Below are 26,212 nucleotides of genomic sequence, written 5' to 3' on the forward strand. Positions count from 1 at the left end.
CACTTGGCATCCTTGGGGATTGGCATTGAGTGGGGAGCTGAGACAGTCTGGGTTTTCCCCTTGCTCAGTCCTGGACATCGGCTTCTGGGAAGTGGGACTCAGGGCTCAGAGGCACCAGTTGGTGGACTCCAACTGGGAACAGCAGGCATGAGCCTTACAGACTTACTGAACCACAGGGGCAGGCGCTGGGAATTCCAACTTAGCAAGACAGAGAACCTCAGTCAAGTGCAGACTCAGAACCAGCAGATGGCGGTTTCTAGGACTAAATATTTTCAGGTTCAAGGGTTCACGGGTTAGTAGATTTGTAGAATTACATAAGATCCGGGACTCAGTTACAATTGGTTCCAGTGAATTTATACATCTGTAGAATGAGAGATTTTTTTAAATAACCACAGCAGCTGAAGAGTTTCGGGGTAAATTATGTTGGTGTCTTCAATTTGTTTTTCCCATGGGTCAGAAAGAAAAAATATAAAAATAAATAAAAATAAAAATATTCATCATCTGTGGCCTCTCTGCTAACCCTCAGAGATCTGAGTGTATTTTTCTAAACTTTGGTTCTTATTTTGGATTATGTAGAAGTTTCAGTGTTATTACCATAAAAACTCCTTTGTATTATACCTTAAATTTAGAACTTGCATGATAGCAATTCTTTTTTTCATTTCTCTTGCTTATGTGAATTCACTGATTTTGCTTTCAGATCAATTACAGATAAGCAACCCTCTGAAGTATACATTAAATGGCAGAAACACTCCCAGCTTCTCAAAGACACCGATTTTAGTTTTCAGGAGCCTATCATGGCTCTACGCACAGTCATTTTGGAAATCTTAATGGAAAAGGAAATGGAGAACTCCCAAAGAGAATGTTTTAAGGACATTCTCACCAAGCACCTTGTAGAACTCTCCATACTAGCCCGAACTTTCAAGAATACTCAGGTAATAGGATTTAAAACTATGTTTTCTCACCTCTCAACCTTTCCTTTTGTTACCTAGAAAATAGAAGGCATGAGTAACAAAGCAATGTCATTGAGAGACAGAGATCACTATTAAAATATGGTAAAGAATAATTGTTTTAAGTTTTTCCATTTTGGAATTAGACCTGAGTTTAAGCCTTGGACAAGGCACTTACCTTCTCAAAGCCTCAGTTTCCTGTTTATAACATGAGAAGATACCTAACTTACATTACCTAACTAACAATTCAATGATCTTGTATCTTGTATACATACATACATGTATATAAATGTGTGCATATATATATGTATATATATGTATGTATGTATAAATACATATGTATGAGAAAAACAGACAAGCAGACATAGGAGCTGGGGGAGGCAGGTAGAGATGTACTTAAGACAGTTCTGACAAATAGTCCAATCCTCAATGAACGATAATTACTGTTTTCATTATTATTAATAGTGGTAGTACTAGTAATAGTAAAAGTATTTATTCTCATATGTCATTTTCATTTCAGCTCCCTGAAAGGGCAATATTTCAAATTAAACAGTATAATTCAACTAGTTGCGGAGTCTCTGAGTGGCAGCTAGAAGAAGCACAAGTATTCTGGGCCAAAAAAGAACAGAGTCTTGCCCTGAGTATTCTCAAGCAAATGATTAAGAAGTTGGATGCCAGTTGTTCAGAGGTTACTTTTTTTTATTGGCTGAATTAATATTTTACTGTTACAAAAAAATTACTGTGCTTTAAAATATTTTTAGTAAGTCTACAATTTTATTAAAGCCTCGAAATTACTGATCCATAATAAATAAGTCTGAAAATTAGTATCTGTAAGAAAGGTATAGAAAGTTTTCATTTTTCATATTTGCAACAATTCTTTCAGTCCATTTTGGGGTAGATTTATTTTATTTATTTCAATGTTAAGCCTTTCTTTTTAACTTTATTTCAATGTTAAGCCTTTCTTTTTAACTAGAATTCAAGTAGGGTATGTGGGAAACAAAGATGAAATAGCTACTATAAATTTGAAATAACAAAAAAAAGGAAGAGGAAATGTATGAGAGAACAAAAGTTTTTTAAAAAGCAAGTTGGAATAATTAGGTTGTCAGTCTAAATACTTCGAAAATATAATGTCTAATATTTTATCCAACATTACTTGTTAGTTACTGAAAACTTGGTTGCTTCTACAGCGTTATTTCCAGCATACAATGGACAAAATGGAGACATTTCTAGAAATCATGAACTGTTGAAAGATTTGGTCACAATAGTGTCCTTTTGACACTCACCTAGTTAGCGAATATCAACTTACTATACATTTAGTATTGGGCACTCGTATGACATCTTCTGTTATTAGAGAATTCATCATTATATTAGAGCATTGGGAGCCAATATAGTATGATGTTTAAATATTGCTTAACAATATGAGCCCTGGAGTAAGGCTGCCTGGAGTTACCTAACCTATTTGTACCTCAGTTTTAGTTTCTGCTCTGCAAATTAAGAACAATAATACTCATTTCATAGCGTTCTTGTGAGATTAAATGAGTTAATATACATAAAGCCTTTAGAAAGTGCCTGTCATATGTAGGCTCAATAATTGTGGGTATTATAGTAATAATAATAAATAGTAGAGAATGATTATTTCATAAGCTTACATACTTGGATTATTTAAATAGTTGTATGGTGAAAGCAAATAAAAACATTTTTAACCTGCTTTTTTCTCCTACATGGAAGATATTTTTGTAGAGTCAACATAATGAATTACATTTTAAGATTTGCTTTTCATATACAGAATGATCCCAAGCTAAAACTTATATATACAGAATGTCTGAGGGTTTGTGGCAACTGGTTAGCAGAAACTTGCTTAGAAAATCCTGCAGTCATCATGCAGACCTATCTAGAAAAGGTAAGATTTTCTAGCAACCCTTAATACAGTTGTTTAGCACGAATACACTTGATCTTTTTATCAAGGCCAAATTTATTTCAAAAGCAAATAAAAATATGGTTTCATTTTTCCATATATTATTACTATTTTAGCTCTATATAATCTTTAGGGCAGAATGAAACAGAATGTAAGCCCAAATATGTCTTCTCTTTACCCTCACACCACAACAGCTACTCTTTCAACAAGTTATTTCTGATAATTTCTGTATCTACAAAACTAGATGATTAAGGAATATACAAGTCAGCCTTTATTATTCATTTATAGCCCAACCACTGTACAAGTAGGAGTAGGACTTCAGTACTTCAGCTTCTCTCAGCCTTCCTGTTTCTCCCTTTCATTCCTTTAACTAATTTTAGAAATAATTACCTCACTAAATAAGTGTGATATAAAAAGTATAATATAATTGTCTTTAAATTTTAGAGAGCCCTTTGTTTTTACACAGTTCTTTACAAATATTAGCTGTTACTATCAGAGTTATTCTGAAAAGTCAAGACTACTTCATGTATTTTAGCTGATATATAAATAAGTTAAACTTTAGTGTGAGTATTTCTTTGACCTGAATGATTCTTTAGATGCATTTAGTACCTGTAAGTATAATATAAATGGATTGTGTTTTCTTGAAGGCAGTGGAAGTTGCTGGAAATTATGATGGAGAAAACAATAATGAGCTCAGAAATGGAAAAATGAAGGCATTTCTTTCATTAGCGCGATTCTCAGATACTCAGTACCAGAGAATTGAAAACTACATGAAATCATCAGAATTTGAAAACAAACAAGCTCTCCTGAAAAGGGCCAAAGAGGAAGTGGGTCTTCTGCGGGAACATAAAATTCAGACCAATGACAGGTAACTACAAGTTACCTGTGTCTACAAGTGACAAGATAAACAGATATACATACAGTGACTATATGTATAACAGATGTCTACAAGTGACAAAATAAACAGATATACATACAGTGACTATATGTATACAGAACCAGAGCATTAATTCATGGTTCTAAACTCATTGTAGAGTATATGGATGTTCACTTTCTGTTTTGCTTTTTTGGTTTCTTGATATCATAGTTGAAAAGATGTCTTGTTAAAATTAAATACAAAAGTTATCTATTTGATGTAATTAAACCTTTTAGTCAAACCTACCTTTGGTTTGTATATTTTAGTTTAAATAGAGAATAAAGTTAACTTAGTATCTTGGGTAGAGTTCATTTTGTCTTTGGTTGCCTAGGATAGCTTTTGAATTGCACAAACTAACTTTAAGAAAAAAGTTTGTTTCCTTTATAATTCTTAGAATTTTGCTTTTTCTCCTGGGATAAACACCTGATTTTTTGTTTGTGTTGTATATCATGTATGATTTTGTAGTTCCATAAAATTTGATTGCTTTTGTATTTTACTTTAATTATCCAATGCAAGATACATAATGAAGGTTCAGCGAGAGCTGGAGCTGGATGAATGTGCACTCCGTGCACTGAAAGAGGATCGTAAACGTTTCTTATGTAAAGCAGTTGAAAATTACATCAATTGCCTATTAAGTGGAGAAGAGCATGATATGTGGATATTTCGTCTTTGTTCCCTCTGGCTTGAAAATTCTGGGGTTTCTGAAGTCAATGGCATGATGAAGGCAAGTCATCTTTTTCAACCCAATACTCTACCCTATGATTTAAAATCTTATACATAAACCTGTCAACAGCATGGACTGTGTATACTTTGTATCCCTAGCACTTATACAGTGCTTATAGTACACTTAGGTTCAAGTACACCCAGGTCCTTAATTAGCTCCAACAATGCAGGTTTATGTGGAGATGAGAAAATTTGAGTCAGTCTTTTTCTGTTTCTCTGCAGTTACCCCGGGAAAGTATCTAGAATGCTAGATTGGGGGATTTGCAAAGCAATTAAAAATGATGTGATGTGATTATATGTGGGTTTCTTTCCCCCTGCTTTATGCTTTTCTAGGCTTTTCATTTTTGTAATTGGAAAAAAATATTTTTTAAGAACACATCAAGGCAGCAGTATTTTGTAAGTTTTTATTTAAAAATCTTAGATTTTATTAATGACACCTAATATTAAAGTTAGGTTAACTAGATATAAAGGCCATCAATTTGAAACTTTAAAGTAAAATGGTTCTTCTAAATGAGAAGAATGATAAGAGTCATAATAGAGACAACAAATTTCTGTTACTAGGGCACATTAAATCCTGTTACTTTTGGCAGATAGGGGACAAAAGTTATTCCATTTTATTACACACAGACTTCTCAGGAATCAAAGTCACCATAGTCCTCTGACCCATATTTGTCCGCCTTGGATTCACTGAAATATAAATAGTGCCAGCTATTCCAGTGGTGAATACAGTTTAATTTGATCAAATTCTGTGACTTAACAATGAATCAATCTAGAATACCCATCAGGAAGACTTTCAGATGAGATGAATGATATGGAAAAAAAAAAGTAGTTGGTGAAGTTTTAGTAACAACCACAAATGGTTGTCCTTGTTAAAGAGCATTATTTTAGAATAATTTATTTACTTAGATGTGAGATTGTTTGAAATGCATTGTTTCTTAATTTTGTATTTTTTTAATTGTAGAGAGATGCAACAAAGATTCCATCGTATAAATTTTTGCCTCTTATGTACCAACTGGCTGCTAGAATGGGGACCAAGATGATGGGAGGGCTAGGATTTCATGAAATTCTCAATAATGTAAGTAAACCTAAAAATCAAAATAACAATTGCTTTTATTTTATATTATTATGTACTATATAAAGTATGTACTACTGTTCCATTCTTGGAAATGGAAATACAAAAAGAAATTTTATTCAGTCTTATTTATTATGCTACATAAGGGTAGAAATAAAGATTTCCTTTTGTCTGCTCTCATGGTATAGTCTCTTATTCCTCATGTACCTCTGTCTTGTACACATACTCTACCCATTGCCGTATCTAGTACAGTAACACATATCTTAATGTTAAACAAAATGAAAAGGGCGGCTGTGGATTTTCTGCTTTTTTGTTTGCATAAATCTAATAGTTCTTCATTTTCTGACAGCTCATCTCCAAGATTTCAACGGATCACCCCCATCATACTTTGTTTATTATACTAGCCTTAGCAAATGCAAACAAAGATGAATTTTTGACCATACCAGAGGCAGCAAGAAGGAGTAGACTAACTAAAAATGCACCTAAACAAAATTCTCAGCTTGACGAGGTATTTGGATTGAACATACACAACTTTTTGAATTGTGATACTCATATTTTTCCAAAATAAGTTTAAATCTCAGGGATTCTACGAATGTGCGTCGTGACTATATTCAGTTTGTAAATCCTTTGTTATTATGATGCCGCCTAAAATTGGTTCAGAATTCTTGAATATTTCTCAAAGCATTGCAGGTACCAGTAATATTTCACTTTTTTTCTTCACAGTAATGAGCAAAGAAAAAATAGATTTTGAAAGGCACCCAGGTCATTTACTCTTGAGATTATTATACTGTTAATGTATTATGTTCATAAGGTGAATGTTTTGCTTTGATCTGAGTGATTATAGTTCTTTCATTGTCTACATGTGTGCATAAATTCTTTTTTCCTTTCATTATTATAACTGAAAAGCTGAAGTGTCGGGTATTTTCTTATGTATTGCTTTTTGTTTTTGTTTTTGTCAAAAGGATCGAATTGAGGCTGCAAACAAAATAATACGTACTATCAGAAGTAGAAGACCTCAGATGGTCAGAAGTATTGAGGCACTTTGTGATGCTTACATTATGTTAGCAAATTTGGATGCCACTCAGTGGAAGGCTCAGAGAAGTATGTGTTTGAAAGAATGAGTGTTCCTTTTTTGCTGTTATTCTCTGTAGGGATATATTAATTATAGAGCCTAATATGTAAATATGTTTAAAATCACAAACAATACTGTGATTACAGGCATGAAAGTCCTGATAATTACAATTCACGTATGATCCAAAACTTAATTTTTATCTAATAGCTTCAACACTTCCCACTTTTTCACTTAATATCTTTTGGTGGAACTGATAATAGATGACTGCTCTGAATGAATTAATTTGATTTCTCGGGGTAATTTTCTGTTGTAAGTACTTTTTGCAAAGAATTGCATAGAGGTAAGTCCTTCAAAATAACTAAATAACTGAGAGTTTCAGGGTTAAAGTTTTTTAAAAATGATGTTGGTTACTCACCGTGCCCTAAGACTTAAAAGGCCTTGATTATCAGTGGGTGACCAGCGCTGTGAGCCACATTTCAGGGATCCAGCATAGGCAACAACCATCAGAGGATCGCTTTGTAGACCTTACCGGGTAACCTTGAGCAATAAAAAGCAGTGGCTGACCTTCGTCTACGGGGGATCCTCTTCCAAGGGGCCACAAAACCAATGCATCTGGAGGCCGGCACCAGATCACAGTGGAGCAACTCCTGACTAGTTCCATCAGTGATACACACAAAGGATGGTTGCAACAAGTACACAAGCCTGGTAGGGCAAATCCCACTCAGTAGAGTCAGCCCCCACACAATAACTCTTATCCTGTGGGTGCAGCCAGTTCCCACAATTAGCCTGAACATTAATCTCACCCACTGATCTACTAACAGCAATAAAGGCTTGGCGACGAAGATCACACACAACCCACACAAAGATCACGTCCAGAGCTCCTGGCATAAGGGATCAAGGAGAGTATGCCACTGGGCCACACAGAACACTTTCCACATTAGGCCATCTGGCCAAGGCTGAGAGACGAAACAAATATTTCTGACACATAGAAACGAACACAGAGAGGCTAATAAAATGAGAAAACAAAGAAACATGCCACAAATGAAACAACAGGAGAAAACTCCAGAAAATAAGCTAAATGAAATGGAGGCAAGCAACCTACCAGAGACAGAGTTCAGAATAACGGTTATAAGGATGCTCAATGAACTTACGGGGAAAATGGATGAGCACAATGAGAACCTCAACGGAGAGATAGTAAGAATTAAAAAGGACAAAGAAACCATAAAAAATAACCAGACAGAAATGAGGAATACAATAACTGAAATGAAAAATACACTAGAAGGATTCAACAGTAGATTGGATGAAGCAGAAGATCGAATCAACGAACTGGAAGACAGAATACACCCAATTAGAACAGCAAAAAGAAAAAAGAATTTAAAAAAATGAGGATAGTTTAAGAGACCTCTGGGACAACATGAAGCGTAAAAATATCTGGATCATAGGAGTACCTGAAGAGGAAGAGAGAGAGCAAGGGATTGAGATTCTATTTGAAGAAATAATGACAGAAAACTTCCCTAAACTGACAAAGGAATTAGACATACAAGTTCAGGAAGCACAAAGAGTCCCAAACAAGAGGAATTGAAACAGACCTACACCAAGACACATCATAATTAAAACACCAAAGGTCAAAGACAAAGAATCTTAAAAGCAACAAGAGAAAGGAAGCTAGTTACTTACAAGGGTACCCCCATAAAAATGTCTGCTGACTTCAGTGGAAACTTTGCAGGCCAGATGGGAGTGTCAAGAAATATTCAAAGTTATGAAAAACAATCTACAGCCATGGATACTCTACCCAGCAAGGCTTTCAATTAAAATGGAAGATGAGATAAAGAGCTTCCCAGACAGGAAAAAGCTTAAGGAATTCATCACCAACAAGCCAGCATTATAAGAAATGTTAAAGGGACTTCTGTAAAAAGAGAAGGGGTAAAGAAGAAAATAGAAATAACAAATATGAATAATAAAATGGCAGTAACAATGTACCTATCAGTAATCACTTTAAATGTAAATGGATTAAATGCTTCAATCAACAGACGTAGGGTATGAGAAAACAAGACCTTCGCATATACTGTCTACAAGAGACCCACTTCAGATCAAACAACACTCACATACTGAAAGTAATGGGATGGAAAAAGATATTTCACACAAACGGAAATGAAAAAAAAGCCAGGGTAGCAATACTTATATCAGATAAAATAGACTTTAAAACAAAGGCTATAATAAGAGACATAGAAGGGCATTACATAATGATAAAGTGATCGATAAATTAAGAAGACATAACCCTAGTAAACATATACACACCCAACATAGAAGCACCTACATACATAAAGCGATTATTGACATAAAAGGAGAGTTCAACAGTCATACACTCATAGTAGGAGAATTTAACACCCTATTGACATCAGTGGACATGAATTGGTTATTAATGAGATCAAGGAAGAAATCAAAAGATACCTAGAGGCAAATGAAAATGCAAACACAATGACTCAAAATTTATGGGACACAGTGAAAGCAGTCCTAAGAGGGAAATTCATAGCAATACAAGCCTACCTCAAGAAACAAGACAAAGCCCAAATAAACGATCTAACCTTACAATTAAAAGAACTAAAAAAAGAAGAGCAAACAAAGCCCAAAGTGAATAGAAAGAAGGAAATAATAAAGATCAGAGCAGAAACAGATGAAATAAGAGTCTAGAAAAACAATACAAAAGATTAATGAAACCAAGTACTAGTTCTTTGAAAGAATAAACAAAATTGACAGACCCTTAGCCAGACTCATCAAGGAAAAAAGAGGACTCAAATAAATAAAATCAGAAATGAATGAGGAGAAATAATCACAGACTCCACAGAAATACAGTGGATCATAAGAAAATACTACGAGCAATTATACGCCAACAGATTGGACAATCTGGAAGAAATGTACACATTCCTAGAAACATACAATCTCCTAAGGCTTAGTCAAGGTGAAACAAAAATCTAAACCAGCCGATTACCACCAATGAAAAAATCAATAACAAAAAACTCCCAAAAAACAAAAGTCCTGGACCAGAAGGCTTTATAGGCAGATTTTACCAAACATTCAAAGAAGAATTATCAACAATCTCAACCTATTCCAAAACAAGAATTAAGACTCCCTAACTCCTATTATGAGGCCACCATTACCTTGATTCCAAAACCAGGCAAAGACATTACAAAAAAAGAAAACTATAGGCCGATATCTCCTTTGAACATTGATGTAAAAATCCTCAACAAAATATCAGCAAACCAGATTCAGCAATACATTAAAAACATCATGCACCATGATCAAGTTGGATTTATTCCTGCGATGCAAGGTTGGTTCAATATCCACAAATCAATTAATGTGATACACCACATTAACAAATCAAAAGATAACCATATGATCATGTCAATAGATGCAGAAAAAGCGTTCATCAAAATCCAGCATCCATTTATGACAAAAACTCTCAGCAAAGTGGGAATAGAGGGAACATACCTCAATATAATAAAGGCCATATATGACAAACCTACAGCCAACATCATACTCAGTGGGGAGAAGTATTTTCCTTAAGATCAGGAACAAGACAAGGATGCCCACTTTCACCACTCCTCTCCAACATTGTATTGCAAGTCTTAGCCACAGCAATAAGACAAGAAAGAGAAATAAAAGGCATCCGATTTTGGAAAGGAAGAAGAAAAACTCTTGTTATTTGCTGATGACGTGATACTGTATAGAGAGAATCCTAAAGATTCCACCAAAAAACTGTTAGAACTGATCAATGAATTCTATAGAAGTAGCAGGTTACAAAATAAATATTCAGAAGTCAGTGGCATTTTTATACACCAATGATGAACTTTCAGAAAGAGAAATTAAAAATCCCATTTACAGTTGCATTGAAAACTATAAAACACCTGGGAATCAAATTAACCAAAAAAGTAGAAGACCTGTTTTCAGAAAATTATAAGTCATTGAAAAAAGAAATTGAAGAAGATACAAATAAATGGAAGCATATACCCTGTTCATGGGTAGGAAGAATCAACATCATTAAAATGCCATACTACCCAAAGCAATCTATAGATTCAGTGCAATCCCTATCAAAATACCAATGGCATTTTTCAGAGAGCTAGAACAAATAATCCAAAAATTTCATGGAGCCATAAAAAACTCCAGATAGCCAGGGCAATCTTGAGAAAGAAGGACAAAGTTGGAGGTATCACACTACCTGATATCAAACTATACTACAAATCTACAGTAATCAAAACAGCATAGTACTGTTATAAAAACATATATTGATCAATGGAACAGAATAGAGAGCCCTGAAATAAATCCACGCCTTTACGCTCACTTAATATATGACAAAGGAGGTAAGAATATACAATGGGGTAAAGACAGTCTCTTCAATAAATGGGAAAATTGGACAAATACATGCAAAAAAAAAAAAACTGGACCATCTTCTTACACCGTATACAAGAATAGACTCAAAATGGATTAAAGACTTAAATGTAAGACTCGAAACCATAAAAATTCTACAAGAAAACATAGGCAGTAAACTCTCTGATATTACTAACAGGAACTTCTTTTTAGATATATCTCCCTGCATAAGGGAAACAAAAGAAAAACAAATATGACTACATCAATCTTAAAAGTTTTTGTACAGCAAAGGAAACCATCAACAAAAAGACACTCGACTGGGAGAAGATATTTGCTAAAAATACATCTGATAAGGGGTTAATATCCAAAATATATAAAGAACTTCTACAACTCAACAACAAAAAGACAAACTAGTTAAAAATGGGCAGAAGACCTGAACAGATACTTCTCAAAAGAGGAAATACAGATGGCTAATAGACATATGAAGAGATGCTCAAGGTTGCTAAACAACAGAGATATACAAATTAAAACCACAATGAGATACCACCTCACACCTGTCAGAATGGCTATCATCAGTAAATCAAAAAATAACAAGTGTTGGCGAGAAAAGGGAACCCTCATACATTGTTTGTGGGATTGCAGATTGGTACAGCCACTGTGGAAAAGTCTGAAGGTTTCTCAGAAAATTAAAAATGGATATGCCTTTGACCTAGCAATTGCACTTCTGGGTATTGATCCAAAGAAAACCAAAACAATAATTCATAAAGATCTATGCACTGCAATATTCATGGCAGCACAATTTACAATAGCCAAGATATAGCAGCAACCTAAATGCCTATCAACAGACGACTGGATAAAGAAATTATGGGTCATATATACAATGGAATATTACTCAGCCATTAAAAAAATGAAATCCTACCATTTGCAATGACATGGATGGACCTAGAGGTTATTATGCTTAGTGAAATAAATCAGAGAAAGATAAATAGCATATAATTTCACTTTTATGCAGAATCTAAGGAACAAAAAGAACAAACTTATCAAAAACATTCACAAATACAGTGGACAACTTGGTGATGGACAGAGGGGAAGGGGTTTTTGGGGCTGGGAGAATGGAGCGAAGGGTTAAAGAAGGACAAATTGTAGTTGATAGTTGGTCACGGGGATGGGGAACACGGCAGAAGGAGAGTCAGGGGAGGGAGGAAGCAATTGGGAGGATTGTTTTATGAACTATATAGATGTCTAACCAATGTACCGTATACTTGAAACTAATTTAAATAAATATTTTAAAAAATGGAAAGCCCTTTCACTTCTCCATGAGTGTTAGGATGCCTTCCATGTAATCTGTCTCTCTTCTTGCTGTGTCTCTTCAAATATTTAAAGCTGCTGCAATACTTGGTTACATGCATATACTTATTAGAATCTTTCCTCCCATACTTTAATAATGATGCTCCTTTTTCTATCCAGAATTAGTCTTCACATTTAAATTCTTATTAGTTTAAAATAAGAATAAGATTTATCCTTGTGTCCCCTTAAGCAAGCAAAAATATTGTCATGTTCTTTAGTCACATTTAATAGTTATATGGCAGGAGTACATTATTCATGTACCATGCCAACTATTGTGTAATTACCTTAAGATGTGCACCCTGGCCCTGCAGGTGAATGTGGTCTAATTACCAGTGCCAGTAATCTGCATATGCATCTGGGAGCTCTGTTAGCCATTGCTGTGCTCAGACCCTGAGCAACATTGTGTCCTGAGCCCTTGGGTCTTCCTTTCTAAATCAGGGCCTGAACCCACAGATCAGCCACAGGTTGGGGATCTGTGTCATATGCTAAATTGTGCGTTACTTTCAGTGCTGTTCCTCAATTTGCAGTTGTCACTAAAACCTCTTTATTTTAAATGCAGAAGGCATAAATATTCCAGCAGACCAGCCAATTACTAAACTTAAGAATTTAGAAGATGTTGTTGTTCCTACTATGGAAATTAAGGTAATTTACCATTAACTGTTTCGATTTTTTTTTTTTTTTATTAAACTAAATTCCTCTTTACTAAATTAAATCATTTGAAATAGCCTTTTTTGGCCAGTCATAATTGGTTAAATATTGGCAGTTTCATTTGTTTCAACGTATAGTTTTTTTTTCTTTATTAGATTCCCTTTGCCCAAGTCTTAGAATACTTAAAAGCCTCTCCTGCTTTCTTTTCTTTTGCCTTCACTATTATACCTCCCATCTTACTTATATAGAAAGTTCGTTAGACTGTTATCTTCATTGGCAGAAGAAGGAAAGATTCCATGCGTTTATGCCAAGATTAATTTTCAGCTTGGCAAGAAGCATCCTAATTGTTTTATATTGGTTTTAAAAATTCCGTATGCATAAGAATATTTTAACTATGATGTATTATAGAATTAAGTAATGTAGTATGTATTACAATTAGTCAATATTAAATTGACTAATATACCTGATACTTTTAGCTATTTAACAATGATCTGTTATTGATAGAAGTACCATGTAGACAGGGATAAATGTAATAATAAAGGTTATAGTTTAAAAATGATCATTTTAACTGTATTGTAAATCTCTTGAGTTTGCAGTTTAGTGCTTAGTATCTGTAGTTATTTGATTTGAAATATAGCTGTATTATGTGGATTAACTGATAACTTTCCAGCTATACTGGCAATGTTATTCAGCTGAATACTTTCTGAAAATGCCATATTTAGCAGTTATAACCTAGAAAACTTCTCTCCACACATTTATAAAATTTATTCTGTTTTTGTGAGGAGTTCACTATTTCTCAGATGATTTAACACAAACAAGTCAGTGTTAAAACCTGAACCCTGGTTTTCCAATAGTTTTCAGTGATACTATTCTAACTTTGTATACCCTCCTTTTATTAAGAGATATTTAGGGAGGTAAATTGTGTTATCTATGTCACTTTCTTAAACTTTTCCAATGTCAAATATTCTCTTTCATTTAAACAAAATTAAAATTATAGCTCTAATTTTTAACCAACAGCACATTGGCATTCATTCCTCTGTTTAATATTAAAATTGTTGATGATAATCCATTTTTCTTTAAATGCAAGTAGTGTATCTTATCTATTACCATATTCTTTTTATTAGGTTGACCCCACAGGAGAATATGGAAATCTGGTGACTATACAGTCATTTAAAGCAGAATTTCGTTTAGCAGGAGGCATAAATTTACCAAAAATAATAGATTGTTTGGGCTCCGATGGCAAGGAAAGGAGACAGCTTGTCAAGGTGAGACTTCCCTTCTATGGTGTTGTTTTTAGAGGGTTAATGAAAAAAAGTCAAAGAAAAACTATAGTTGGTATTTTCTTCCTTCATTTGAGTCTTTATTTTTATTCTGAATACTTACAAGTAAGAAAAACTTATAGAATAGAAATACATTATTTTCTAGAAGGAGAGTGCTTGTCTCTATTTTTTTGTGTCTCTGAAAGACCCTCATTATAACCATTGACTGAAGTAAAAGAATACTTTTAATATGTACAGACATGGTGAGATTAACAATCAATCAGATGGCTTGTTATAGAAAGGGTATTTTGGTGGTGGTTGCTTATTGTCTTCAGTAGTCAAGTTGAAGGCCTTTGCTTCAATATCCTGAATCTAGCACAATGCTAAGTGCTATTAAATGTACCAGAAAGGAACAACATTCTTACCTTACTGTGCTCAAAAGCTCTTTGGACCTTGCTGGAGGGTAGTGGGGAGACAACAGTGCTGCCCCACCCAGATATTTTGCCATGTGTCCTCAGAGGAGTTCCAGTTAGTCTAATTATAAAAGCAGCTAGGGGAAACTTCTTTTCTAAATTGCTCTGTGTTACTACCCAGTGTTATAGCTTATTCTAAATTAAAGAATAGTCTAGGTCTTAATTATTTAGGAAACTTAAGAGGAGCACAGATGTGCAGATTGATTTCTGAATGCCCTTTCTCAGTCCTCAGATGGCTGTGTGTGATTTTATAATAGAGTGACCTGAGCTTAATTTTCCTGTTTTGATTATTCTGAAGGGCCGTGATGACCTGAGGCAAGATGCTGTCATGCAGCAGGTTTTCCAGATGTGTAATACATTACTGCAGAGAAACACTGAGACCAGGAAGAGGAAACTGACTATCTCCACATATAAGGTAACTAGTTTATACTTCTGCTGCTTCACCAAGAACATGTAAAAGATGCCATTAGTCAGACCAGGGGTCAGCGAATGTTTTCTGTGAAGGACCAGATAGGAATCATTTGAGACTTTGTGGGCCACATAAGGTCTCTGTCACATAGTCTTTATTTTTACTTTATAACCATTTTATCCCCAAAAAACACTCTTAGCTCTCAAGCTGTACAAAAAACAGTCTAGGGCTGGATTTGGTCCAAAGGCCATAGATTGCCAACCTCTGATTTAGCCATATTGTTTTTATTTTCGTTTTTAAAAGTACTCATTAATGTTGATTGTAATTAGATGTTTCTTGTAATCAACTAAGATATTTTTTCCTTATCTTTGTCCATTTCGGTTACTCTCATATAAAAGTACCCTTAAGAATAAAAGTGGTGTTACGAAGAAAATATTCAGTACAGATATAGCACATAAAATAGGCTTTAAAAAATTTTAATTTGTTATATATTGACTAGGTAATAAGTTTGGATGGTTGAAAAATCTAACAATAGTAAAAGATATAAAAAGAGAAAGCTTCTGTCACCCTTATCCCTGTCAACCTCATCCCCCACCCTTTATCTGTATAAGTACCATTTGCATTTGTTTCCAGTATTATGCAAATGAATATATGAATATATTTCCCTATTTCCCCCTTTCTTAGAGAAAAGACAATATGCAAATCTTTTTTAACTCAACAATATAGAGATCTTATTTAAGAGCTGCATTTTGCGGATGTATGTGGTTATCACAAAAGTTCTTATAGTATAATTTGGGCATTTGGGTCATTAGTAGTCTTTTGCTATTGCATACAGTACTATGCTACAATGAATAACCTTGAACATATAATATTTCACATGTGCAGCAGATCAATTTGTGGGATAGATTTCCAAAAGTTGCATTGATGCGTCAGAGGATAAGGGCACCTATAATGAATTTGGTAGTAATGGCGGAATATACCGATTTACATTTCCTCCAGCTGTTTTCTGAGAACACAGTTCTTAAGTCACATTATTCTATTTGTTAGTCATCTTTGGGCCTTATGTTGAAAGGTCATTTAGCATGTTTACATTTTAAAAAATAACAGTAAACCCTCATTTTGAAGGGTCTGTTTTTCATAGGTACCATCCTTTTTGGTTTCTCATGCCTGAATCTCATGTTTGCCCTTTATTCTTCTATCACTGCTGTAATGGCTTATTTGTTTTTCATTGTTCATGTTTCTGTGATGGTATAAACAAATTAAGAAAGTATATGAATAATTCACTGTGTAAGAGAGAAGTAGTCTTTAAAAGACTCTTAGGATAGTGTCCCATATCTGTTTCTTAAACCTACAAAACGGTACATACCAACAAGTATTTATTTTCTCTAGCAATTAACTCCACTTGACCTAGAGTTATTTTAACCATCAACTAAGACTAGTTTAAAAATATAATTGAAAAAAGTCCCTTTCACAGTAATAAAAAGTATAGACTACATGAAAAAATATTTTAAAAATATACAAGAAAGAGTAAAGGAAAACTAAAGTAAGAGAAAGGTACCATATCTTAAATGGGAAGACATTGAAAAATGTCAGCTCATTTCAAATTAATGCATAGACAATGAAATTCCAATCAAAATTTTTATAACTTGGAAAAATGATTTAAAAGTTTATCTTGAAAAATATATTGGTGAGGAAGACTAAAATGTCTTTGATCAAAGTAGTAGGTGAGAATAGGCTTTATCCAGTCATACTTAATCAAATGGCAAAGTTTTAGTGATGAAAATGGCATGATTTGTGGCTTAAGAATAGATAAGACAGAATAAGTACCCTTAAAACAGATGTTTATGTAAACGTTTATAAGAAATCAGTATATAACTATGACTTTTAAAAAGTTCTTGAATAAGCCTAAAAATGCTGTCTTCTCTGAGTATGATGGGATTATGCATAATACCTACTTTTTTATATATTTTAAGTTCTTCACAATGCACATAAAAGTTATTATTAAACTAAAAATCCCAAATAAGGGAGCAGGGCCAGGGATTAGATCTTCCCTGCAAAATTCTGATTGAGTTAGGCTATCGTAATTGAAAAGAACTTAATTTTGATAGAAATATAAAAATCATTTGTTAGTAATTTTGAAACAAATATAAAAATCATTTAGGGTAGGGGTGGGAAAGTGTATTATTAAGAAAAGCACACTTTTAGCCTTCAAGTTTGTGAGAAATTTGTTACATGAACTTTTATAGGATATTAACTAATATAATTGATCCTTCCCATTAGCAGTTAAAAAAAAAACTAGTTAGTCCTCAATGAATGCTAAACGGAAGTTAAACTTAGATCAGTGTTACTCAAACTTGGCAGGCATCATAATCATTTGGAGGATTTATTAAAACACAAATTGCTGAGCCCCATTTTCAGAATTTCTAATTCTAGGATGGGGCTTGAGAACATGCATTTCTAACAAGGTACCAAGTGATGCTGATGTAGCTGTGCACACTTTGAGACCTGCCAGTGTAGTTACTTTGCTGTCTATTGATCTAGTTTCCTTGTTGTACAGAGTTGATGAGCTAATAGCTGTCTCCTATCTTGCAGATACTTTAATGATTACTAAAGGAAGATATTCTATAATATGAAATGAAAGGAAATTTTTATACTCTAAATACTAGGCTTTTAGATACAAAGACAATGACTGAAGAATTGAGTTCCAACGGGTCACAAAAAATGTGGGCTGTTAGGAGTACCTCCTGATTCTCTCAGAAAGCAGCTAAGGTTTCCACGCAGATACACAGTTGAGCCTCTAGAGTTCATTGCTCTAAAGCATGAAAGAGAGAAGTCCTTGACCTAGAATAGTTTGAAGGCAGAAATTACTAAACTTCTACATCTACCTTATGACTTTTTTAATATCTAAGTTTTGCACAGAACTATTTTACCAATTAAATAATTGCATTATTTAATGTTATACAGCTATCTGAATATTAAAGTATAACCTCTTAGCATGAGAGTTTAGGTTTGACTTTATTGCTTAGGATTTCAGGACTAGGCCAGTAGATCTGTTATTTTGAGGTTGTTCCAAGAATGTAAAAATATGTCATCAATATATTGAGCTAGTTCTTGGGTTTTTTAGTTAAGGTACTGTACTATATGTAGGAAGCAGTCTACCTAATTCAGACCTTCTGTGGAGTCGTTCCCAATTCTGGCATTCAGGCCTTCTGTGATCATTGTGTCAACAAGAGGGTTCACTGACTATCTGGATCTAGCTCTTGGTACCCAGATCTCAGGTGTCAAAAGGAGAGACTTGTGTATTGAAGTGCACCAGGTATCTCTTGTCAGAATCAGATGAAGATGAAGGAAGACCAAGTTCTTACTGTATGTGCAGATAATCATAGCACTAACAACCAGAATCAGTGTGCCTTGCCTAGTTTTTCTCTACCAAAACTCCATTCTTACTAAGTAAACTGAACAGCAAGTATTGTGTTGGGTAATATACTAGATAATGGGGTTATAAAAGTACTAAAACATAGCCTTAGTCTTTAGGAGCTCACAATCTAAAAGGGGAAGTAGACTCACAAACACAATTATAATGAAAAGTGTTAAGTGCATTGTTAGAGACAGTGCCCTTAGGGTATGTAGTATCACAGGAACAGGCCTAGCCTGAAGAGGTCCTGCAAATCATTAGAAAAATTTACATTGTAGATTGTGGGTCAGTAGTCCTGGTCCTTTTGTTCCTTGGACATCTCTGCTTATAATAAAACTCATTTTTCCTTTAGTTAGTCTGTAAAAGATAACTTGTAGCTTAGATACAACCTTTTGGAAGTGCTAGTTCCTGATAAAGTTAGTCAGTTATGTAGAGCTCTAAGAGATATCTCAAGCTCCACAGGTTTAAAGTAAAGCTTTTGATTTATCACCTTTACCTCCAAAAACCCTTACACCAAAAATAATCTGCTCTTCCCCATCTCAGCAAATGGCACCACCTTCATCTAGCTGCTCAGACCAAAACCTGGAGGACTTATTTTCTTTTTACATTTATTACTATGGAAAATTTCAGACATAATACAAAAGTAGATTGAATTAAATAATAGACCCCCTTGTACCCATCACTCAGCTTCAACAATTATCAACTCAAGGACAAGTTTGTTTCATTTCTATTCCCACCCATTTCCTTCCCTCCAATATTACTTTGAAGCAAGATGTCATATTATTTCACCTGCAAAAATCTAACAATAGTAAAAGATATAAAAAGAGAAAGCTTCTGTCACCCTTATCCCTGTCAACCTCACCTGCAAACATTTCAATGTGTAGTTCTATAAATAACATCTCTTAAAAAAATAACCATAATACTGTTGTCACTCCTAAAACAATTAACAGTAATTCCTAAATATTACCAAATATTGGGTTTCATTTTAAACTTCTCTCTCAATTCTCACATCGATTCCATCAGCAAGTCCTTATTGGTCTGCTTTTAGTCAAGTCACTTTTTACCACCTCTGCCATTATCACTCTACTCCAAATGACAATCATTTCTCTTTTAGGGTATCCAATGAACCCTTACTCCTGCTCTTGGCTCCCCAAAGCTAGTTCTACTCAACAGTTAAAACGGTTCTTTTAAAAATGTCTAAGAGAGTGTCACTTTTCTGTTCAAAACCCCAGATGACTTCATATTATCCCTTAATGAAAGTGATTTGCCCTTTGCTGTTTTCTCTCCAACCTGACCTACCACTCTCCCTTTATCTCTCACTTTCTCCTTGTAATGGATGAGTCACCTTTACTTGACTCAGTGGGTCTTCTTGTTATAGCTCAGATACATCAATTTTGTTTCACCTCAGGGCTTTTTTACTTTCCATTTCTTAGAATGCCCTTTCCTCAAATCTTTGCATGAATTACTCCCTTCGTTCAGATTTGTGCTCCATTGTCACCCCCTTAGAGAGGCCTTCTCTTACCTCCATCACTTTCTCTTTTTTTTAAAACACATTTTTCATTCTATTATACTTATTATCTGGCATCATTAAGTGTTATTAGTGTTTACATTACCTCACTAGAATGAAGCTTTATGAGGATATGGTCTTCATCTTGTTTGCCTCTCTCTTCTCAGTGCCTTGGCATCATGTGTGACACAGAATAGACTCGCAACAAAAATAGTTAAAAATTAATGAAAAGCCTCCTAAGACACAAAACATAAAACAGTTCAACATTGGAGTACATTAAAACAAAGAATTTATAGAATTAAAGATACAATAAAGATAAGTGGCCAACAGAGAAAACAAATTTAATAATGTTAATAACAATAACAAAGGATTGTAATATTTATAAGATGAACTTATATATACAGAATATACAAAGAACTCTTACAAACTAGTAATAAAAGGAAAACGCAGTAGGAAAAAAGGTAAAAAATACAAACAGGCAATTCATAAGAAGAAAACATTCAAATAACTAATAAGCCTATCAAATTATACTCAACCTTTCTGGAAATCTGGAAAATACAAATGAAAACCACAGTGAGTTACCATTACACACTTCTTAGATTGGGAAAATCTAAAAGACATACTATGTATTGGGAATACATAGTATGGAATAAACTCTGCTGTTGGGTATATAAATTGGTACAACCACTTTGGATAGTGATTTGGCAATCTAGTTAAGTTGACAGTGCACGTCCCCTATAATGCAGCTATTCAGTTCCTATATATTTACTGTAGAGAAACTAAACTATATTCACTGGTAGACTAGTTCATTACAGTAGTGTTCGAGACAGATCCGGAAACAGTGTAAATATTAATACGTGGATTAGATAAATTAGATAATTGTGGTATATTTATACAGTTGTTAAAATAAATAATTTAAATGTGCTAACACAGCTAAAAGTAAAATAGTGTTGGGTGAGGAAAAAAATCAAATTGTGGACACATACATATAGTATAATGCTCTTTATTTAAAACCTACAAAAATTTATGGTTATATAGCTTTGAAATAAAAATATACCAAAAATACGTGAACGTGATAAACAGGTTAGCAGTCATCTTGATGAAGCATCTGGCATGCCATCTTGGAGAGGGGCATGAGGGTTACAAAGGGTGTGTCCTCTCATTCCCAGCAAATATGAGAAAATCTCAGATTCAATAAAGCTGTTTAGTGGATAAAAGGATGTTTGTTTATATCGTTTTCTACACTTTATAGTATGTCATAATTTTTAATCTTCCCAGTAAAGATTTTATGTTTAGGAATACATTTCTTCTTGATGAAGCTAATAAGACTATCAAGTAAAAGTACATATACTTGCAATTATTAAGGTATATTGAAATTGAGATTACATTCAATATTTTCCAAAGTAAAATTCTTCAGATTTCTTTGATATTAAAAATATAAGAAAGCATGGTTAATTCCTCTTCCAAATGGAACAAGCTAAGTACAGTTCTATCACGGATGATGAAGCGTATCGACAGGATTGACCTCTCAGGGAATCATAGAGACCGAGAGATAGATGAGCAGGTTCTCAGAAATCTAAGCAGCAGCCTAGAAAGTCTTACTCTGAGCTTAACTGTATTTTTGGTTGCCTGCTTCCAATGAGTTCTGTCTCCTATGCACAACTTGGAAAAATGCTTCAGTCTGACTCTGATAGTTGAATGATTGTCACATGCTCTTTAATGCCCTTCCATAATCAAAAGGTACTTAATCTGTAATTTCAGGTGGTTCCCCTTTCTCAGCGAAGTGGTGTTCTTGAATGGTGTACCGGAACTGTCCCTATTGGTGAATTTCTTGTTAACAATGAGAATGGTGCCCATAAAAGATACAGGCCAAAGGATTTCAGTGCCTATCAATGTCAAAAGAAAATGATGGTAAGTGACACTCAAAAGTATAAGTTATTGCAAGATATTTAATAGCTTTAAAGCTGACAGTTATCAAAGATGGAATATAAAAAGTTTTAATTTCATCAGGTAATTAACAGTAATAAGTAAAAGAAAGTGAGCTCACCAGAATGAAAGTGTATGAGTGAAAGAAGGTTTTTAAACTATGTAGTGTCAACCCTTATTCAATGAGAAATTTAACAGTTTTCAATGTATGGTAATTTGCTTCCAGTTTGGGGTAAGCTAATTCTTAACAAAACAAACAAAATACTAACAAAAAAACAGATTATGAAATAATTTTTCTATGAAACTAATATAGAGACCTTTTGAGACACTTGCCAATTGGTGTGACATTCACCCAATCAATATTTATTGAATGCTTGCTCTCTACTAAGTACTATACTGAGACTTCAGAAATGTTACTGCTAATCATCTTCATACTTAACCCATTGTAAGATGAGAAGAAATTTAGAGAATTTCACTTGCCCAGGGTCAATGAACTAATATGGTGGAGCAATGAACAATGGTGGAGCAAGGATTTGAACCTTGTCTGTCAAACTCTAAAATCCATTTACTTGTGCTTTTATTGTGCTTTCTATTATATGTTTTAAAAATGTGTGGTAAAGTACTATAGGCATTGTGATGGAAGGCTGAGCAGGGTACAGTGTAGGCACAGAGGAGGAAATGGTTGGTTTTACCTAGGAGAGAGGTGAGTGGAGAGAATCAAATTCAAGGGAGGCTTCACAGAGGAAATGGTGTTGGATCCGAGTTTTGTAAATGAATTTGTTTGCCTAGCAGAAGGAGATGAAGAGGCATGAACAGGCAGTTAAAGATAGCATAGGCTTGATCTTTGAGTAGGAGTAGATAGGTTTGGAACAGTAGTCAGTCAAAAAAATGGAGGATTGTTTTATGAAATGTTAAGAAGTTTGTACTTTTATAGGCAATGGGGAACCCTTGAGAAGAATATTAATATTAGAATTGCAGTTTAGAAAAATAACTGATAGCACTGTGGGTTATATTTTTGAGAAAGCCAACTAGAGGTATAAGATGGATCTGAACTAATTTTAATTAATTTTCATTAATTTCTAATAGGAATGGAGAATAGGGAGTACATTTGAGAAATATTAAAGAAGCAGAACTGATAGGATTTGGTTGCTGATTAGAAGTGAGGTTGGTGAAAGTGTTATCAGTGGCACCCAGTTTTCTGGATGGGGTGATGGGGTAGATGAAGAGGCTATTTACAGTGTCAAAAAATAGAGGAAGTGGTTGAGGTTTGCCAAAGATGAGAAGGTAGATTAGTTTGAATTTGGAGGAGATCCAAGTGAAGATGTTGAGGGGGCAGTTGGAGAAGCACATCACAATGGAACTTAATAAAGATATCTGGGCCAAAGATACAGATTTGGAAGTCATCAGCACATTGATAGATGAGAGTTGAGCCCACTGAAGTAGACAAGCTTTGCTTCCAGGAGGTGTTATTATTCTGTATAGTGAGAAGATGTTAGAGGACAGATCTGAGACATGTCAGCTACTTTGCCATCTGTCAGTGATTCTTCCATTCTTCCTTCTTTTCTCTGTTTCCTATCACACCCCTATTGCTGTGATACCACCTAAAACTATCTGGAGCTGCCTTTGGCATTTTCATGTTTATTTCCACATAGATTACAGGATCATTCAAATTAGAATTTACTTAAAAAAAAAAATAACAGTCATTGTTGGTGTACCTCTTTCCACTAATATTAACATGAAAACTCTAAAAGAGATTATAACTTGTTATTAATTGCTTCCCTGACCAGACTGTTAACTTTTTATGGGTAAAGATAAAATCGTGTTTATCTTTTTATTTCTTCTATATGTATCATACTATTTTCCATATAGAAACTCTTAATAAACTTAATTAGTTCAACACAATATTGAGAAAATAATTTTATATTTGATTTATTTAAAGGATGTGCAAAAGAAGTCTTATGAAGAGAAATATAAAACCTTCATGGATATTTGCCAGAATTTTCAACCAGTTTTCCGTTACTTCTGCATGGAAAAATTCTTGGATCCAGCTGTTTGGTTTGAGAAACGATTGGCCTATACTCGCAGTGTGGCTACTTCTTCTATTGGTAACCTTCTTACACATCTTAGTAGATTCAGCACTTCCTACATTTTCAGTTGAAAGGGAAAAATGGTGTTGATGGTGGTCTTCTGCCAAACCATGTTATCATTAGATCATTGAATTTCTTGTTCATCGTGATTCTGAGCTTCTAATTGTAGCTCTTCTTAGCTTTTGCAGGAGAGAATTCTCCTACCCCAAGGTAGGGCAATAAGACTGGTTATTATTCTTTTTTGTTTAATAGTGAATGTAGCTTATTTTTCTTTTTCTGAATTCACTATATTATTTTCTGAGATTTTCCTTGGAAAATAATAAAACCATGATGACTCCATTTAAGTTATTTCCTTTAATTATTGTTGTTCTTCTGCACAGAACCTTTATAATACCATGATATTGTCACCCAGTGATTGATTCTGTTTAATAGAATTTTTGGGCGGAATAGAAATAATGATATGTTTAAATATTCAGTGTACAACATATATTTTGACTTTTTTTTTTAATTTCTAAGAGTTTAGACTAGATAGGTCAATTAACAAAATCTTAGAGTATGAGAAATAACAAGAACATCCAAGCTCTTTTAATGTATTGATTTTTAACTAAAGACCACTTCCTCAATCACTTACATACCATATCCCCAGGAAGGCAAGGGCATGTATATTTTGGGAAAGTTTTAGGTAATTATGAAATGCTTTCTTTTTTTCTATATTGGGAATCAGTAATCCGATTCAGCTGATTTAGTTTATAAACAAGAAAGTAAGCCCACTTAATGACAGAGCTCATCAGGCACTCAAGCATTCAGTGTCTTTTCTGTAACACCACGTGTAGTGTCTTTCATTAGGTTAAAAGCATTTTAAGCCTTGTTATCCTCTGTCTTAAAAATAGAAATGCAGTTTTTTCTGGATATATACCTGATGAAATGAATTAATGATTAATTTGTGTTAAATATAATTCATCAAGCAGAAAAAGTTTTGCTGAAAAATGAAGAATCTACTCCTCGGCTTCTCAGTTTAAAAGTATACTCAATATATATTTGACTGTATATAATGCTCTGCTTTGGCCCTGGTAAATAATCTCAACTTTAACCACACCAATTTTTGAATCACTAATAATTTTTAACGTGTTTTTATTAGCAAAGGGAAAACTTTTTAACAAATCATCTAGCATTTGTAAAATTCAATATAAATGAAAATAGCTAGCATGATTTGACTTAAACTCAAAATGGCCAGTGATGTACATGATTTCCTTTAAGTTGGCTAAAAAGCCTTAGCTACTTAAAAATTATACAGAGTCAGTGATATTAGTTGAAATTATGGCTAAATTTGTTACAGAAATAAATGATATCAGTGATTTCAGGTTGTTTTTTTTCCAGTTGGTTACATACTTGGACTTGGTGATAGACATGTACAGAATATCTTGATAAATGAACAGTCAGCAGAACTTGTACATATAGATTTAGGTAAGTAATCAAACATATATTTTTATTCTATTTAATAAATACTTAGTCATCTAGAAATGTTGTTTGCCTACCAGGATAATCAGGTATTAGGGAGATAGATAATCAAAGCAGTAAATATTTTAAAAAGTAAAAAGCATAAATAGTGCTGGTGGAGTGAGTAGCTAACTCTGCCTGGGATAATGAGTGAAATTTACTAGAAGTGACATTTAAGCCAGGTCTTAAAGAAAGAAAGGCTGTATAATCCAGACAGAAGATAAAGCAGATGTGAAAGGAGGGCTAATGAAGCACGTTGTAGGAATGGGGAGACATTCAGTGTGGCTAGAGTAAAGTTTGCACGTAGATGAGTAGCTTGACGGATAGATTGTCATTAGACTGTAAAAAGCCAGGCTAAGGAGTTTCAACTTTAAACTGCTAAACGATGGAAAATAAATGAAGATGTATTTAAGTAGGACTTAAATAAGCAGGATTAGATTTGATTATTGGAAATTAATTTGGGAGCAGTAGTGGCAGCAGGAAAACAGGTTAATGGATATTAAAATAGTTTAGACAAGAGAAGTTGAAGATTTAGACTATGGTTGTAAAGACCAGGCATTGGATTTGGGGGACATTTTTGTAGTAACCTGTATCAGTGATAGTAGATGTGGAATCAGTAAGAGAGGGAACTCCA

The 26,212-nt window shown here is 34.0% G+C and overlaps 1 protein-coding gene across 5 annotated transcripts in view; it reads left to right on the forward strand.

Annotated features, from left to right (window-relative positions):
* The window catches only part of ATM (ATM serine/threonine kinase), a 122,508-nt gene that overhangs the window by 82,535 nt on the left and 13,761 nt on the right, over positions 1–26,212 (forward strand). For 4 of the 5 annotated variants that reach the window (XM_011368151.2, XM_011368154.2, XM_011368152.2 and 1 more), the window contains 14 exons: positions 698–932; positions 1,468–1,635; positions 2,734–2,847; positions 3,510–3,730; positions 4,295–4,502; positions 5,463–5,576; positions 5,923–6,081; positions 6,536–6,674; positions 12,917–12,999; positions 14,130–14,270; positions 15,036–15,152; positions 21,830–21,979; positions 23,934–24,099; positions 25,459–25,545. In XM_011368151.2, coding sequence (XP_011366453.1) covers positions 698–932; positions 1,468–1,635; positions 2,734–2,847; positions 3,510–3,730; positions 4,295–4,502; positions 5,463–5,576; positions 5,923–6,081; positions 6,536–6,674; positions 12,917–12,999; positions 14,130–14,270; positions 15,036–15,152; positions 21,830–21,979; positions 23,934–24,099; positions 25,459–25,545 — 2,102 coding nt within the window. The remainder of the gene's footprint in view (positions 1–697; positions 933–1,467; positions 1,636–2,733; positions 2,848–3,509; positions 3,731–4,294; positions 4,503–5,462; positions 5,577–5,922; positions 6,082–6,535; positions 6,675–12,916; positions 13,000–14,129; positions 14,271–15,035; positions 15,153–21,829; positions 21,980–23,933; positions 24,100–25,458; positions 25,546–26,212) is intronic. The other variant, XM_011368153.2, reaches the window with a different exon arrangement.

Source organism: Pteropus vampyrus, unplaced genomic scaffold (assembly GCF_000151845.1).
Source record: "Pteropus vampyrus isolate Shadow unplaced genomic scaffold, Pvam_2.0 Scaffold139, whole genome shotgun sequence".
Lineage (NCBI taxonomy): Eukaryota > Metazoa > Chordata > Mammalia > Chiroptera > Pteropodidae > Pteropus > Pteropus vampyrus.